Source organism: Delphinapterus leucas, chromosome X (genome assembly GCF_059928025.1).
Source record: "Delphinapterus leucas isolate spDelLeu-1000000601 "Yukka" chromosome X, BTC_Dleu_Yukka2, whole genome shotgun sequence".
NCBI classification, from domain to species: domain Eukaryota; kingdom Metazoa; phylum Chordata; class Mammalia; order Artiodactyla; family Monodontidae; genus Delphinapterus; species Delphinapterus leucas.
Window position 1 is genome coordinate 817,777 of NC_143150.1, and position 18,107 is coordinate 835,883.

General features: G+C 43.8%; 1 protein-coding gene across 1 annotated transcript in view; it reads left to right on the forward strand.

Annotated features, from left to right (window-relative positions):
* Positions 1–18,107, forward strand: part of F8 (coagulation factor VIII) — a 122,386-nt gene that overhangs the window by 4,118 nt on the left and 100,161 nt on the right. Inside the window, exons 2-4 of the mRNA XM_089903927.1 lie at positions 8,888–9,009; positions 12,007–12,129; positions 16,923–17,135. Of these exons, the coding sequence (XP_089760053.1) occupies positions 8,888–9,009; positions 12,007–12,129; positions 16,923–17,135 (458 nt within the window). The remainder of the gene's footprint in view (positions 1–8,887; positions 9,010–12,006; positions 12,130–16,922; positions 17,136–18,107) is intronic.

The window sequence follows — 18,107 nt, forward strand, 5'->3', positions numbered from 1 at the left end:
TCTTTAATCATCTCTTCAGGCTCTTCTATGTTAACTAGTCAAATCAAAATTCAACTTATTTTTGGAGTCAGCTTTAATAATTTTATACCTTTCTAGGAAATCATTTCCTTTATTTTTTCAATTTTGTTGCCACTGTGTTGCATATAGCACTCTCTCATGATTCTTTTACTCCACATCATCTGTAGCTATTTGCCCTTTCTCATTCTTAAATTCCTAAATTTTTGTTATTTATCTTTTCTACATGAACAAGTTTATCACGGATTTCTCTTTGGTTGTTGTTGGGGGTGGTCTTTTCAAATAATGAGCTTTTGGCTTTTTTTGTTCTTCTTCATTATTTTTTTAAATTAATTAATTTATTTTTGGCTGCATTGGGTCTTTGTTGCTGTGCACGGGCTTCCTCTAGTTGCGGTGAGCGGGGTCTACTCTTCGTAGCGTTGCCTGGGCTTCTCATTGCGGTGGCTTCTCTTGTTGCGGAGCATGGGCTCTGGAGCACAGGCTCAGTAGTTGTGGCTCAAGGGCTCTAGAGTGCAGACTCAGTAGTTGTGGTGCACGGGCTTCGTTGCTCCACGGCATGTGGGATCTTCCCAGACCAGGACTCAAACCTGTGTCCCCTGCATTGCCAGGCGGACTCTTAACCACTGCGCCACCAGGGAAGTCCCTGGTTATTTTTTATATTTAATTTATTTTCATATTTTATCTTTATCAATGATAGTTTCTTTTGGCTTGTCATGCTATATTTTTTCTAATATCTTAGGGAAAATAATATGTTCTTTTCTCTTTCTTTTGTCCTTTGTTTTTAACAGTGAAGGCATTTAAAGCTATACATTTTTCTCTGAGAACAATTTTTCCATATCCCATAGGTTATGTTATGAAGAGTTTTCTTTTCATTGTTTTCAGTAGAGTCTGTAATATCCTCTTTGATTTCATTTAGAAGCATGATTTTTAATCACATTTTTAATTTGGTTGTCAATTTTTTTTTGGTATTTGGATCAGCTTTGAGCATCCTGTTAGTTTCCTACTGCTGTGTAACAAAGTACCTCAAACTTAGCAGTTTGCAACAACATCCATTTATTATCTCACAGTTTCAGTGGGTCAGAAGTCCAGGTGGGCTCAACTAGATACTCTGCTCAGGATCATACAAGGCCAAAATCAAGGTGTTGACAGCGCTTTGCTCCTTACTGGAGACTCTGTGGGGGAATCCACTTCCAGGCTGAATTGGAATTTAGTCCCTTCTCTCAGTTTTCATGCGGCACCCTCCATCTTCATGCTAGCAAGAGTGCATCAAGTCTGTTTCATGCTTCGGATCTGTCTAACAGAACATATTCATGAGCATAACACCAAACGGCAAAGGTCACGAGGGACAACATTTTGCCTACCACAGCTGTAGTTTACATACAATGAAACACACAGATATTCAAATGTACAGTTTGATAAGCTTTGGCAAATGCATACAAGTTACATAACCACCACCCTAGTCAACCCTCCTGCAACTTTTCAGTGAGTCTCTCTACCCTTACCTGGCACCAGCCAATAAGCTCCTTTCTGGAATTACAGATTCGCTTTTGGAGTTACAAGACTTTTATATCAGTAGATTCATACAGTATGCATTCTTCAGTGTCTGGCTTTTTATCTTAAGCATTGTGATTTGGAAATTCACCTAGGTTGTTGCATGAAGTTGTTCTGTCCTTTTTATTGCTGATTACTACTCGATTATGGGAATATATCACAATGTGTATATCTTTTCCCTGCCACATGGACCTTTGGATTGTTTCCAGGGGCTAACATAAATAAACCTGCTATGAACATGCCTGTGCAAGTTTTTGTGTGGCCATCTGCTTTCCTTTATCTTACATAAATATCTAGGAGTGAAATTGCTGGATCATGCTGAAATGCATGTTTAACTTTATAAGAAACTACCAACAGATTTCTGGAATGGTTGTACCATTTTGTACTCTCACCAACAATGCATGAAAGTGCCAGTGGCAACACATACTGGACAATATTTGATGTCACCAGTATTTAATTTTAGTCATTTTAATGACTATGTGGTGGTATCTTACTGTATGTTTAATTTACATTCTCTGATAACTAAAGATGCTGAGCATCTTTGCATGTGTAATTGACCATTCCTGTATCTTATTTAATAAAATGTTTATTCACATCTTCGGCCCAGTTTTAAATTGGGTTGTCTTATTATTGTTGAGTTTTGAGAATTCTTTGTATATTCTGGATAGAAGTGAATTTTCAGATATACCTGTTTTCAATATTTTCTCCCAGCACAAAGAGTTTCATTTTAATGAACTCCAATTTATCTATTCTTTTTTCCACTGGTTGCTTGTGGTTTTGGTGTCATATCTAAAAAGCCATTGCCAAATCCAAAGTCACAAAGATTTACACCTGTTCTCTCCTAAGAGGTTTATAGTTTTAGCTCTTATATTTAGTTCTTTGATACACTGAGTTAACTTTTGTGTATGGTTTAAGGAAGCGATCCAAGCCTGTGGTTGTGCAGTGTTAATGATCCTGAAGTAGAGGCCCAGATGGTCAGTAGCCTGGTATCTAAATGAACCATTGACCATTTATCCATTAATGTTGGTCTTTTTGAAAATTAATATTGAAGTATTTGTACTTAATACATTGTGCTTGTATTATAGTTTCCATCTAACATGCAGGCTGAGGTATAGTGAATAATAGACTGAGTGTAAAATTGAATTGAATGGAGAAAATGATTTATTATCTAGCTTTCTGTTGTTTTATAGGCAGTCACATGTATTTACCAGGAAAAAGTTGATAGAATTTTTATTTTGATGACACCATTTTATAGTCTAGATTATTTTGATACTGATTAACAGGATAAGCTGACTCTGGACACATCCTGACAACCTCTGCCAAGGTCTGAAACAAACATCTGGGAAAATTCAGTTTTGTATTATCTATTCCTGCAGCTGCTCAACTTCTTCTAAGCAAGGGTCAGGGAATATAATAGGTTTTCCGATTGGTTTTAGATAAAATGTGAAAGAACAGTTCAGGTCAAGGACATTGTTGCCAAATATATTTGGCAAGATTTATATATCAAACCTCAAGGGAAATACACAAACAAAAAACCCACATAAGTTAGGAAGGAGTAAAATCTGTGAACCCGGGAACATTTTGTCACTTACTGTGCAGATTACCCTGAATCTGAGACATAAATCACGTCCCACTTGACTAGGGCCTAGGCCTTCTGTTTCTGTCTCACAATCTTGATCTTTTATCTGGCTTTTGGTTTTCGCTCTTCCCTCAGAGAGAGAAAAATTTGTTTTCTGTGTGCTCGTGATCCTGTTCCTTCTCTGCTCCTCCAAGTTCTTGATCTAGTAAACATTTTTATGTCTTATATTTTCATTTTATTCATAAATATTAAAGTGAAAGTACTGTGCTAGTGTATGTCAAAATACCTATCTCTGGACATGGGTCTGAGTCTTGTTAGAAACCAATGGAAACTTTGGAGAAACTGAGTAGGGTAGACTCAGGAGAACCAAGGAGATGGAGTGGGAAAAGGGGAAGGGAACAAACTAGGGATGAGTTGATGACTGTGGAAGGGCATAGTCTCAAAGTGGCCAGGAGATGGGACAAATGAACCGAAGGGAGGAGTATACTCAATGATGTAGGCATCAAATAATGTTAAATGACTAAAAGCCATGTAGGTCTATGCCTAGGCTAATGCCATGGAAATTTCTAGAGATGGATGAAATTACAGCACATTTAAATATGAATTAATATCACCATTTGGGTTCCCCAGAAGCAGACTGTGAGATGGATATCAACGTGCAGGAATTTTATTTAGAGTGTTCTTGGGATCAATACCTGGGAAAGCAGGGGAGGGCGGAGGGAGAAGCTGGGCTGCAGTGCAGGCCAGCCCTACAAGGAGCTCTGGAGCGGGAATGACCCTTCTGCGTTGTCCCACTTGGGCCAACGCGGCCAGGACCCTGTGTCTCCGTACTGATCAGTCATTAAGCACTGGCTATCCTAGGAAGGGGCGTGGCTATCCTGGGAAGGGGCGTGGCTATCCTGGGGAGGGGGCGTGACCTGCTCCAGAAAGGGGCTGTGGTCTGCTCTGGGAATGGGCGTGGCCTCCCTGAGAAGGGCCAGTGGGCTGCTTTGGAAAAGGGGCGTCCAGGCCCTGTGGGCGGGGCATGAGCCCGGCGGGCCGCTCCTCGAAGATACCGGAGCTGAGGGCTGTCCTCCAGCAGCACCCACCCCCCAGGTGGCCGGGTTCGAGTACCTTCCGGGCCGCCCACTCCCCATCGCCATCACAACCCCCACTCACTCACTGTCCATGTCCTCACCTGCATCGGGGGCAGCTTCTCCAGGCCCCAGGGGCCGTCTCATCGCGCCCCTCACCTGGTGTGGCTGCCCTGGGGTGTGACCCACTCCTGCCTGCTTCGCGTGAGACAGCCCTCCCCCCTTGGTGGTCGTGCCCCGGGTGCTCCTCGTCTGGCGTGCCGCTCCTTGGGTACGGTAGCCCCAGGTGCCCAGGCGGCGCTCCTGCTTCTCACTCAGTGAGACTCTTGTGTTTTGTGCTGTGAGGACCTTCTACACTGCTGAGCCCAGAGCTGCAGGTGGAGATGGGCGGCACAGACTCCCCGGGTGGGTCACGGGGGAAGAGAGGTTCTTTTGCTGCCATTCTTTGGTTCCTAAACCCGTGTGTTCTCATTGGGGCCACAGAACCATCTTTAAATCAATGCATATCCAGCACCTTGGAGGTTGACCCTCTATCCTTATGGAGCCCTGCCTCCAAGCTGGAGCTTTAGCTGTGCCTTTAAGAAGTCATTCCATTGCTCTCTCTGTCTGGCAGCTTCTGCATGAGGTGGCATCTGATAAAGCCAGTGGATGCCATGGTCATGGGCTCACTCCAGCACCTCCTTTGCTGTACAGTGGTCTCCTGGTCTGATATGATATCATATGGGATCCTACATCAGTGAATCAAACCCTCTGTGAGCCCTCAGACAGTGGTGCTGGCTGAGGCCCTGCAGGCAGGAAAGCTAACATATCCCTGAAATACATGTCTCTTCTCATCAGAATGAAGAGCCAGCCCTTCTAGGGTGGAAGGGATCCAATGCAATTTGCCACCGAATCACTGGCTGGTCTCCATGATGGACAGTGCCCAGTTAGGAACTCAGCATTGGTTTCTGTTGCTGGCAGGTTGGATTTGGGGAGGCAACACAAGTTAAATCAGCCTTAGTCAGTGGGAACCCTTGCTTTTGGGTCCATGCATTAATTCTCTCCACGCCTCCACAGCCACTTGGCTCACATCTTGCCAGCACTGAGATGGCCCATGTAGAGGCTGGCTAATGGTAATTGTCAGTCATTTTGTCTGTTATTGTTTTGCACTTCTTCCACAATAGCTATTCTCTGATGGTATTAACATATGACATGAAGGTTTTTTTATTTTGTACCCACTCACTAATATGCCTTCGCCCCAGACATCCTTGTCCTTGACCTTCCAGTCCTTTTCTTTCTAGGCCCTTGAACAGCCAGCCAAGCCATTTGCTGCTGTCCATTAGTCTGTATATATTTGAACCTTGGGCGGTTTTCTCTTTCTGCTCAAAGTGAACAACCAACATTAGCCAAAATTTGGCCCACCGGGAGATTATCCTTCACCATTGTCTATTGAATCCACCCGAGTGGGGCTGTAATACAACAGCAGTCAATTTTTGGCTCGTACCTGAATACCAAGCTGACCCAACTGTACATAATCTCAGGCTTCTTCCCCCCCAGCAACTGGTCGTCAGGGATCCCCCCACATGGCTATGGGTGTGACTTGAGGTAAAGGTAGCTGTGTAGCACGAGTAGATGAGATGGGCCTCTGACAATCTGCTCATTCAGCCTGCTTATGCACTCTGGTCCATGCAGATCCCCACGCCTGCCTCCGTAAATCAGCTCCTTTTACTGGAAGGGCTTCCTTATCAGTACGCTGGCTTCTGGCCCTCAGCCAGTACATAGAGTCACTTGTCCTGGCCTTGGGCTGGCCGACCTGCTCCCGGTACGTGCTTTCTTGGGTGTCCTGGAAACCCTGGGATTGAGTGAGCTGCAAGGCTCCCTGGGAAGGGAGGGCTGTCAGGGAGGAGAGAATTAAGTCAATCTCATCTTTGCCTCCTTGAGAGAGGTGTACGCAAAACAGTGCACACTTGGAAGGAGTGTCTTCAGTCCATCTGCTGCTCCATCCCTCCGAGGCTGCTGAGGTCTTCCTCTGTGACTGTCGCTTGGCCAGTTTCTCTCGTGCTTGCAACAATCTTTATGTGAAGCAAGAGCTGCTAAACTGTTAGGTGCAGGCTCACCATTTTCAGGCTCTGCCAAACCCTTGTGTCTTCTGAAGGGGCGTCTCCCTCCTTTCCTTGGCTGGTCCTTCCTCCTTGGTTTCAACACTGTCTAGGGCTCACAGGGCTTCCTTCTGCAAGTGGCTGTCTGGTGTGTCTGTCTGTGTCTATGCCTCTTCTTTCCACCGTCGCCTGCCGTTCGTGTTGAGTGCGACTCCCAGAAACTCGCGTAGCAGAGTCTGCTCTGTCAGCCATTCGATGCACTTTTATTTTTCACCAGAGCCGTTCAAACCTCCGTCTCTGGGCCACACCCCTCATCAGAGCTCCAGGGGCACAAACTCGGGGACCTACCAGGTGGTTCCACCCTGCTGGGTACCAGCTTCGCCTTAGCATAGCTGCGGTTTTGGTGGGCGGAGGGCCACTGTGTGCCTCACGAAAGAGCTCTGACAGCCTCACGCCTACCCTTTCGCTGGGAAGCACCGTTTGGGGGCCTTTTAAGTTTTCGGTCGTTCTGAGCGGGGTTCTGCTAATCATGGGTGACAGCATTGCCACAAATTTATGGCTGTCGGTGAATTATCTGAAAGCAAATGGGATGAAAAAGAATGTTGCCAACCAACATTGTGCAAGTAGTGACAACTTCTGTTTCCTTGGGTGATTTTATAGCTTTTTAAGCACACAAATTTCAAAAAAAAAAAAAGGATTGTCTGCTTTTTTTCTTTTGTGTATGTATGTGTGCAGGAAGTTTATTGGGAGGAGTTCATTGGGGCTTAGCTTACTGAGGCTCACCAAGTGTCTGGATAGTTTCCTTGAGGAATGATGATACATCAGGGCCTTAGTGTTGGTCTCTGTTCCTGGCAAGCTGGACATTTACAGCAGCAGTAGCTAGATCAGCCTTGGTGAGTCCATGATGTTGAGCCCATGCATAGTCACCATCATGGCTCCTCCATTTATATGTCCATTTTGGCAGGATTGGGGTGCCAACGACTGAGGCTGGCTAACATCAACTGGCTAAGTCATTCAGTTTACTTGGTTGTTTGGTGCAGTTTCCTTGGCAGGAAGTGCAGCATTTATTGCAAGACGCCCAACCTGGGGCCAAGCAAGAACGGGCAGCTCATATGCTCAAAAGACCCAAACACCCCGATGGCTTTCGGGGAAGGGCTTTTGAAGGCAAGGTGAGGGAGGGGGTGGCGGGATACCTGATCAGCTTATGGACGTTCTTCTGACTGCTTGGTGGTGAGGTAACCAGGTGGTATTTCGGGAGGGAGTCAACATCATCATCCTTCTGGTTCCAGTGGTCTGGGGTCTACACGCCGGTGGTCAGCACGCCCTTACCTTCTTCTGCCCAGTGGGGGTCTTAGTATCTGCAAAACAACTCAGGGATATGACTCAGGGTATGATCTATAGCCCTTGAGGAGCAACTTTCTCTCTCCTTTTCAGTGTTGGAAGTTTCTGTTGTCATACGCTCAAGCTCAGAGATTTTTTCCTAACAATATCCAGTTTACTAAGGAGCCTATCAAAGGCACTCTTCATTTCCATTACAGTGTTTTTGATCTCTACCATTTCTTCTTGATTTTTCTTAGAATTTCCATCTTTCTGCTTCTATTATCCATCTGTTCTTACATGTTGTCTACTTTTTACATTAAAATATTTAACATATTAGTCATAGTTTTTTTTTTAATTTCTGGTCTAATACTTCCAACATTCTTGTCATATCTGACTCTAGTTCTGCTGCTTGCTCAGTCTCTATGAACTGTGGGGTTCTTTTTTAATGCCTTTTAGTGTGCCTTGTAAGTTTTTGTTGAATGATGGACGTGATGTACTGGATAAAAGGAACTTTGGTAAATTAGGCCTTTAGTGATGTGGTGGTGAGGTGTGGGGAAGTGCTCTATAGCCCTGTGATTAGGTCTCAGTCTTTTAGTGAGCCTGTGCCCCCGGACTGTGGACTTCACCACTGCTTCTCAGTCTCACCCCTTGACACAGGCTGGCTAGAGTTGGGTATTTCCTTTCCTCTACATGGAAGGAGAAGCAGGATGATGTTGGGTATCTTCCTTCTTCCAGGTAGATGAAGCTGTGATTAAAATCCCAGAATGATAAGCTCTGGTAAAATAATTTCTCATGAGGGCAGGCATAAGAACAGAATGCTCTGGCATATTTTAACTTTTTTATTTTTATTATTTTTTAAAATTTATTTATTTTATTTCCTACTACAGCACTGGTTCCCACAGGCATTTCTACTTGAAGGTTTCTGTTCTAGTAAGTTGTGATTCTCTGCATTCACCTGTCTCTCTAATTTGGGGGGCAGCAGTTTTCTCTGTGACTTCATATACAGCTTCCAATCTGCCTTGTTAACAGTAGAGGAGAGTGGGATGGAAGCATTACTTCCAGCTGTTTTTTAAATTATGTTTTATTTTTTTGGCCACACCACACGGCATGCGGGATCTTAGTTCCCCGACCAGGGATCGAACCTGAACCCACTGCACTGGAAGCGTGGAGTCTTAACTACTGGACCACCAGGGAAGTCCCTCAGCTGTTTTTTAAAGTGGGTTCAAAGAAGGGTCAACCAAAATGAATGACTTTTTCCTTTTTTCACACAGGTTTTCTCCTAGAGTGCCAAGATCTTTTCCATTCAACACCTCAGTCATGTACAAAAAGACTGTGTTTGTAGAGTTCATGGATCAGCATTTCAACATTGCCAAGCCCAGGCCACCATGGATGGGTAATGCAAACAATATTGACTCATTGTTATGAAACTGGGTATCTTATTTCCTTGCAAGGATTCCCCAGTCTTGGGGCTGCAGTTTTCTTGGCCAGGCTTCCCTTATTACCACCTCTCGGGGAAATACACTGGCTGAATGGTCTCAGTCTTCTTACTGGGCCCTCCTCCTCTGCTTGAGTGCCCTTTATCTTAGACCTGGGTTCATTTTATTTTCTCTCTGCTTCCAATCCCTAGCTGATCTTATCCAGTCTCATGGCTTGAAAATATCATACATGCCAATAAGTCCCAAGTTTATATCTCTAGTTCAGACTGCTTGCTTGATACCTCCACTTAGGTGTCAAATAAGCATGTAACAAGATGTTAAGATGAGACATTTCCTACCTTAGAATGATTGCTCAGAATTATAGGTGACAAGTACCCCCAAATTCTAAAGAGAGATATCAGGCCACCTATTCAGGACTTGGTCAGGTAGTGGTCCAAAATTGGTTCAGCAACCTTTAGCCCATCATATACCTCCAGCCTATATAAAAGAAGGTTAGGAACTTATGAAAGAGTTTAGATTTGAATATTTCTTTTTTTAAAAATGTAATTAATTAATTAATTTTTTGGCTGCCTTGTGTCTTTGTTGCTGTGTGCCGGCTTTCTCCAGTTGCCTCGAGCAGGGGCTACTCTTCATTGCGGTGCGCGGACTTCTCATTGCGGTGGCTTCTCTTGTTGCAGAGTATGGTCTTTAGGTACGTGGGCTTCAGTAGTTGTGGCTCGCGGGCTCTAGAGCACAGGCTCAGTCGTTGTGGTGCATGGGCTTAGTTGCTCCGTGGTATGTGGGATCTTCCTGGACCAGGGCTCGAACCCCTGTCCCCTGCACTGGCAGGCAGATTCTTAACCACTGCGCCACCAGGGAAGTCCCCTTGAGGATTTCTTTTGAAAGCATTTTGGTGTTTTGTATATTCCCATGAGGGGAGGGCGGCCTCTCCCTCATATCAAGCTGCAGTGAGGGAGGCTTCAGTAGAATCATTTAGAAAACTTGACATAGTTCTTCTGGAGCTTGGAAGATACTGACTAGTGCCTGACTTTTATCTAGAAAAACTTTCAATGCCAGAGTGTTGGGGAGCTTCCCCTGATGGCATAATAAGGAGAGTGGGCTATAGCAGAGGCTAACTGCACTGCAACTGTTACGTGTGAGACCAGGAAGGTCATAGGACAAGACTTGCCTCAAGAAGACCCTGCCTGAGAGGACTTCCTGCCAGGGCTAGGTGATCCCAACAGAAAAGGTCTATGTGATTGTACTGTCAGAAGCAGAAACTGAGAGGAGAGATAAAGTGACAGCTGGAGAGGGCGTATCCCATGCCAGGGGGAGGTGGAGTAGGGTGTCCCCATATTGAGAGGGAGAGAGTCTCTAAAGAACTCATGTAAGTTCTCTAAGAAAGAAAGACCCAGAATTTTGGCATGTGCCACATCCAGGGGGTACCAAAGCCAAGAAAGATCTTGTCAGCATGTCTCTTTTTGCACTCTTGTCCTTTGTCCACTAGCTCCAACTTTAGAAAGTCCAGAGGCAGTAAAATGAGAAAGCGGTGAAGCTACCAACCAAACTTCCTTTTCCCATTACAGGTTTCTGAGCCTGTTTCAGAACTGAACTGGAGGAGGGAGGGACCCTTAAATTGCAGATGACATCAAAAATTTGATATTAGACCAGACTGAATTTATTAGTACCTAAAAATGATACTCTTAATATGCGAAGGTTACTGGAAAAAAAGTGGGACTGTTCAAAATGCAACAAAGGGAAATTCCACATACAATTAAAAACTATGAAAAATAAGCCTATTTCATATTTTCATCCCATTGAATCCAGTCCATTCAATAAAACCATTTGTAGGCATCTTATACTTAGTCTGTATATAAGTCAGAAGTCTTGATTTTCCTCTAAATTTTCTGTGCCATGGCCTGACTACCACCCACTTGCACAAACCACAATCACAGGAGTCATTCCTGGCTCTCTCACTTTTTTCCCCCCATCTTCAATATCCAACCCATGAGCAAGTCTTGTTGACTTGTTGACCTTGTTGAAATAAATAGACTACCAGATATTTCTCCAGAAAAGATGGGTTTATTCAGGATCAGCAGAGAATTGCAATCTGGGATCTGCAACCATGGCAAGCTACAAACAAGTCCCTGAATAGCAAAGGGAGAGGAACACAGTTTATAGAGGGGAAAAGGAAGTTGGAAGGGCTAGAGTAAACAAAGAGTCTGTGGCTGCTCATTGGCTGAGTCCTTGCCAGGAAAGATGAGGAGTCTTCTTCCCCTTGGGTTCTGCTATTGTCACAGGGGGTGAGAGCGCCCCCTTCTGGTCTCCCAACTCTATTTAATTGATGTTTCTGTTTATTAATATTTTTTACACTCTTCCTCCAAAACAAGTCCCAAGTCTGCTTCTTCTAAATTCCAAATTCATCCAAACTGCTGTAGCCTACAAAGTCCTACATGTTATGTTCCCTGCCTGCCTCCATAACCTTATTTTCTACTATTCCCTTGCTCATTCACTTTGCTTCAACCACATGTTAGTTTACCATATTTAAAGTGTCCTCTACTTCCTGCCTCATCATTTTCTAGCACGCCATCATCATTTATAGCATTTATAACAACATACAATTTTCTTCTTTCTTTATTTACATGCTTAATGTCTCTAGAATGTGATCTCCATGATCTATCTTGTTAACTACTGCATCTCTAGTGCCTAGGGCAGTTTCTAGAATATAGTAGGAACTCAATTATTAGTTGAATGAATAAATGCATTGAATGAATTGCCAGAAATCTGTCTTCAGAACAACTATGAGGCTGAGCTGGTTATAGCAGTTTATGTATTCATTCATTCAGCTACTACTTTTTATCAATAACCATAGGGGCATGCTTCTCTACTGTGACTTTGACCATCACTTTTGTGATAACAGGTTTTCTGGAGTGCCACCCTCCAAATGACCTTTGGGGGACATCTCATTCTTGCAGGTCTGCTGGGTCCTACCATCCAGGCTGAGGTTCATGACACGGTGGTCATTACACTTAAGAATATGGCTTCTCATCCTGTTAGTCTTCATGCTATCGGTGTATCCTACTGGAAGTCTTCTGAAGGTGAGTCAAATGCCCTCCTATTGTCCTGTCATCCTAGGGACAGAAGAGTATTGAGTATAAGGGCATACAGCTACTGAAAGGTGGATTCGGGATTCAAACCTAGGCCCATTTCATGAAGTCAAGAACCTTGTCATTTCAGTCTAAACCCTAAAGTTTGTTGCTGTCCCCTGTTCTCCCTTGGGGAGCCAGGCCGCGGATGTTAAAAATCCCACTGTAGGGGCTTCCCTGATGGCGCAGTGGTTGAGAGTCTGCCTGCCGATGCAGGGGACGTGGGTTCGTGCCCCGGTCCGGGAAGATCCCACACGCCGCGGAGCGGCTGGGCCCATGAGCTGTGGCTGCTGAGCCTGCGCGTCTGGAGCCTGTGCTTCGCAACAGGAGAGGCCACAACAGTGAGAGGCCTGCATAAAGCAAAAAAAAAAAAAAAATCCCACTGTATCTGCCTTCCTATGCCCAGAAAACTTCCTAGGGAGGATCAAGGCCCATGGTATAGAAATGAAACAGAATTCTCCTTCCCCTTCCTTAGATTCAGACTTTCCAGATATCTCCTCTGCCTCCCCTCCCCGCAATTTCTAAATATGTGATTAGGGCCAACTAGCAGAAGCACAAGCTGACCTCATTACAGCAAGCAACCTGTTTGGCCACAGTCCCCACCCCAACTAGCTTCTCCTTAACCTTCGCAGTGCAGGAAGGGAGTGAAGGGAGAGCCACAACAGACTGTGATATTGCCCAGATAGACTATGGCATATACAGATCAAGAAGGTTCAAGTAAATCATTAAGAAATTATTGGAGCACATGCCCTGTATTGTACGGTCTAACTATGCTTATGCGTTGACTAATTTCTCATTCTGAAATTGGAAAGCATTAGTTTTCTAGGTTGCACTCGTTAGGTCAGGGCAGACCTGGACTGGGGGAAGGTGAAAGACAGGAGGGGGCAGGTGCTATAGAGGAAAAGTCATCCCAGGTTCTGACTTGTGCCTGGCAGGCTATTTCCATGAGGTTTATCTACTTGGAAGCTTCCAAAACTAATCTAGGGGCATTTTAGAGAGACCAGGGTTCCCACAATTCTGCAGCTGGGAGCTGACCATAGAGATGACTCTTTTGCACCCTAAGCCTGGTGAGTTCTGGGAAAATAGACTATCATCTCTCACACATACAGCTACAGTGGTTCTTCCCAGGAACAACACAGTGAGTCAATGGCCTAATGCCCATGCGATTTACGATCCTAGCACGAGCCTGTGTATTTATATGTTATGATCCACAGGCTCCTGGCCTTCTTAGACTAGCCTGGGGGCCCCAGGATGTAAGTTAAATCTGTGACGATGTTGAGTATCACTTCATATGCTTGTTGACCTTTCTGATATCCTTTTGTAAAGTATCTGATCAACTGTTGAAATGTTTTCCCGTTGAAAAAAAAATGAGTTGTTTATCTTTTTCTTTCTTTTTTTTTCTTTTTTTTTGTTTATTTATTTGTTTGTTTTTGCATCCAACCCCTCATAGGCTCTCTTTCTCTCTCTCTTTTGACGTCCTCCTTACTGTGTAGCAGAAATTCTCTTAGGATCACTTTTTTTTTTTTTTTTTTTTTTGCGGTACGCGGGCCTCTCACTGCTGTGGCCTCTCCCGTTGCGGAGCACAGGCTCCGGACACGCAGGCTCAGCGGCCATGGCTCACGGGCCCAGCCGCTCCGTGGCATGTGGGATCTTCCCGGACCGGGGCACGAACCCGTGTCCCCTGCATTGGCGGCGGACTCTCAACCACCGCGCCACCAGGGAAGCCCTGTTTATCTTTTTCTTATTGATTTGTAGAGGTACTTTATTCTGAATACAAATCCTTTGACAGATATAAATATTTGCATATATTCTTCCAGTCTGTAGCTTGAATTTTAATTTTACTCTCTTAATAGTTTTCTCTTTTGGTAAACAGAAGTTCTTAAAGTTAATTAAGCCTGAAAATTCAACGGTTAATGAAGCACAAAAAAGGTATCACATTTTTTTCCTTTTATGTTAGAGCTTTGTGTCTTATTTAAGACATTTGCCTATCCCAAGGTCATGAAGAATTTCTTCTATGCTTTCCTCTAGAAGTTTTATTATTTTCCCTTTCATACTTATGTCTGTGACCCATCTTAAATTAATTTTTGTGTATGGTTTCCCTATAGCATCTTTAAACAGCTTTGTTGAGGTATAATTTACATACCACAAAATTCACTCATCTAAAGTAGTTTGATGACTTTTACTAAATTTAGACAGTTATGCAGCCATCAACACAATCCATGTCAAGAAGTTCTGTCTTTGCAGTTCAAGCCCCATTCCCACTCTCAGTCCCAGACAACTTCTGATCTGATTTATATCTCTATAGCTTTGCAAGCCTGTCATTTTTATCTCCCAAACCAACTCTGGTAAATTATATTTCAGTTCACCAAATAGTCATCTCCTCCCCCAGAGTGGCAAGAGTACATTTCCCTGCCATATTGTTGTTGGATGTGGCCATATGCTGTATGCCAAGATAGCTAGTTCACATGGAGTGTCCGTCAAAGGAAGTTTCAAGTTTGGTCTTGAGCTGAAAATGGAAACCCAGTACTAGAGAAAGGCTTTTAATTTCTTCTCTGAACAAGTGGCGTTCTAAGACACCAACCTAGGCTGTAAGTAGGTCCACAAAATGAGGCTCTGAGTAGGAATGAGATGAGGTTGGCCATGAGCTGCCAAACTTTGAGGGAGCTGTGAAAGACAGTATGGGGGCATACGAGTTAAGAAGTACCAACCTGAAGCTGCTGAGCAGACATCAGGCAAAGGAAAAATAGCTGAAGGCACCAGAGAGTGAAGTGGAGTAGCCTCTGAAACACAGCATTTGTCCTGTGGTAGAGTAGTCATGCCCAGGGGTCACTGAGCTATGGCCCTTCACGACTGAGACCAGCAAAAATTCTTGGCATGGGGAGTCAGAATGTGGGTCTCAACTCCTGCTGGACACCCAGGAATTTGAGATGTCTCAGCAAGGTAGCTTCTGGGGGCCTAGGCCAGACCTGGGGCAAGGCTGACCCAGCAGCAGCAGGGGGTTGACTAGAGGGCTAACCAGGACACTGGAAGCAGACAGGCAGACTTTCTGAACTCTCAAATGTCCCAACAGTGTTCTTCCTCATATAATAGAAGATAAAAATTACACAAAACACATTCTGCTTAGAATATTTGTGGTGGCTGATATATAAGCTCAGGTAAGACTCTGATGGAGACATTAGTAGATATGTGAACTTTAAGGGCTGTGCACAATGCTTTTTCCCAGGCACCGCCTACTTCACTTGGTCTTGACAAATCAACTTTGTCTTCACCGAAGGATAGACCTTGTTATTAGCAACCTGAGAAGAACCCAAAATCTCAGGTTCAAGCTTTCAACATTCTGAACATCACTTCCTACTTTTCCAGCTGTCATTCTCTCACTGCCCACTCCTACAATTCTTCATTTTCATTGGGATCCACCATGTACTGACCCTACAATTTTTCACCGTCTGCCTTGCCAAGACAGGTATAATTTTCACGCATTCTTGGCTTCTCATCAACCCCCCAACCCCAACCTTAGTATTAGGAAAAAGGACATTCTTTTCCTAATGAAATATTTCAAACAAAAAAAGGTACAGGAAATAATAGAGCAAACAAACATGTACCCATTACCTCACTTTGGCAAATCTTAACATTTTGCCATGTTTGCTTACTTTATTTTAAGAAATTAAACATTATAGATATAGTTGAAGCCCCTTCTTTACCCGTCCATGATCCCCTCCCTCCCTATGCAAATGTATTCACTATTCAGAATATTATACCAACCCACAATCACACAGACACCTGAACCACACTCTCCAACTTGAGGTACAACTCACGTTTTTCTAAATGTCCCCCAGGATCTGCCAAGCACAGGTATTGGTCTGCTGTTGCTTCTGGATGAAGCCAATTGTCCGTAGTGCTCACTGGAGGGGCACCCCTTTACCAAAGAGGCTGACTTTATAGTGGGCCAGTGCAGGGGGTCTCTTGTACAGCTCTGCTGGAGAGGTCCCTCTATTAGATGTATAGCTGTTGTGGGGTACGATGGGGTATAGATGAGGAGCACCCTGAATGCCTTGGGAGGCTCTGGAGTCTCAGAGACCCTGATGAATCCGAGAAGCTAAGGTGAGTTGCTAGAAAAATAGTTCAATAGAAGTATAAGTGTTACGGTCAGTGAGTTTCAATATTTTCTACTTCAGTCCACTGAAATGATGTGGAAGCAATGACACGTCACTAACAATGAAAACATATAGTGCTCAGTGTAGAATAAAGGTATCAGGATAATCCAGGGGTCAATTTTAACATCACTAAGGATGGGACAGCCAGAAAATATCTGCCCCTGATATGGTCTGGCCCACCAGAGAAGAACCAAGTTAAAAACAACATTTAAAAAAATCTCTGTGTCTCACCCTTCCCTGACCCTCACCAGTGCTCAGTAAAGAGTCTGGGACAAGAGTACATACCCATGTATGTCTACTGAGTTGAACTGACTTGAATTAGGTAAAAAGATGCAATAATGAAAGCAGTATTATTGTTACAATCTGGAGGTCTCAGAGGACCACTCAACCGCTCATGTTTGCATTAGTGGTCAAGAACTCCTCTGCAACATATAAGGCTTCTCCCCATGTATAGCTGCCACTTGTTAGTATTCCAAATTAAGTTTCAGGAACACTGTTTCTTGTGTAGAGTCTACTGGTGACAATAAACTTGATGTTTCCTTGAGTGGGCAATGGGCATAGGAAGGACAATTTTATCCCTCCTTGATTTAGGTGCTGAATATGAGGATAAAACCAGCCAAAGGGAGAAGGAAGATGATAAAGTCATTCCTGGTAAAAGTCATACCTACGTCTGGCAGGTCCTGAAAGAAAATGGTCCGACGGCCTCTGACCCACCATGTCTCACCTACTCATATCTTTCTCATGTGGACCTGGTGAAAGACGTGAACTCAGGCCTCATTGGAGCCCTGCTGGTTTGTAGAGAAGGTAAGTAAAGAAAGAGTAGGATTGAGATGAAATAAGCCGGCAAGTACAAACATCTGAAAGAGGTTTCCTTTCCCTAGTATCCTGCCATGGAAAGGAGAATAATGTAGTCTCCGAGAAGAACAGATGCCCATCCTATGTAGCCAGAATGCACTCTAATGTTCAAGAAAAGCCAAGTTCTGGAATTAGGTCTCTCTTCTCTTCTTCTCCTTTCTACTTCAGATATCCTATGGGCTGTCTCAGTAGTGCCTTTTATAATTTTGTGTTAGGTGCCTTGAAACCTCCATGAAGGTAAATACATCCAAGTGTGTGATCAATGGCGTATAGACCACTTCAGGAGGTTAGTCATCTGTAACCCAAAAACATAAAAATCTGAGAAAAGCAAGCATTTATACATGTTTATAAGTTCTTATTCTAAAAATCATAGTAATTTAAATTAAACCTTTTATAAAAAATTTTTTTCCCGGGAATTCCCCAGCGGTCCAGTGGTTAGGACTCTTCACTCTCACTGCTGAGGGCCCGGGTTCAATCCCTGGTCATGGAACTAAGATCCCACAAGCTGCACGGTGCAGCCAAAAAAAAAAAGTAAAAAAAAAAATTATTGAAGTATAATTGACCTACAACACTATTATAGTTCTAAGTGCACAACATAGTGCCAAATGAATGAACAAATGAAAAGATGCTCAACATTGCTAATCATCAGGGAAATACAAATCAAAACCTTGAGCTATCACTTCACACATATCAGAATTGCTATTATCAAAAAGACCACAAATAACAAGTGTTGGCAAGGATGTGGAGAAAAGGGAACCCTTGTGCACTGTTGGTGGGAATGTAAATTGGCACAGTCATTATGGAAAACAGTATGGAGGGTTCTCAAAAAATTAAAAATAGAGCTACCATATGATCCAGCAATTCCACTTCTGGGTATTTTTCAGAAGAAAATGAAAGCTCTAATTCGAAAAGATGTATGTA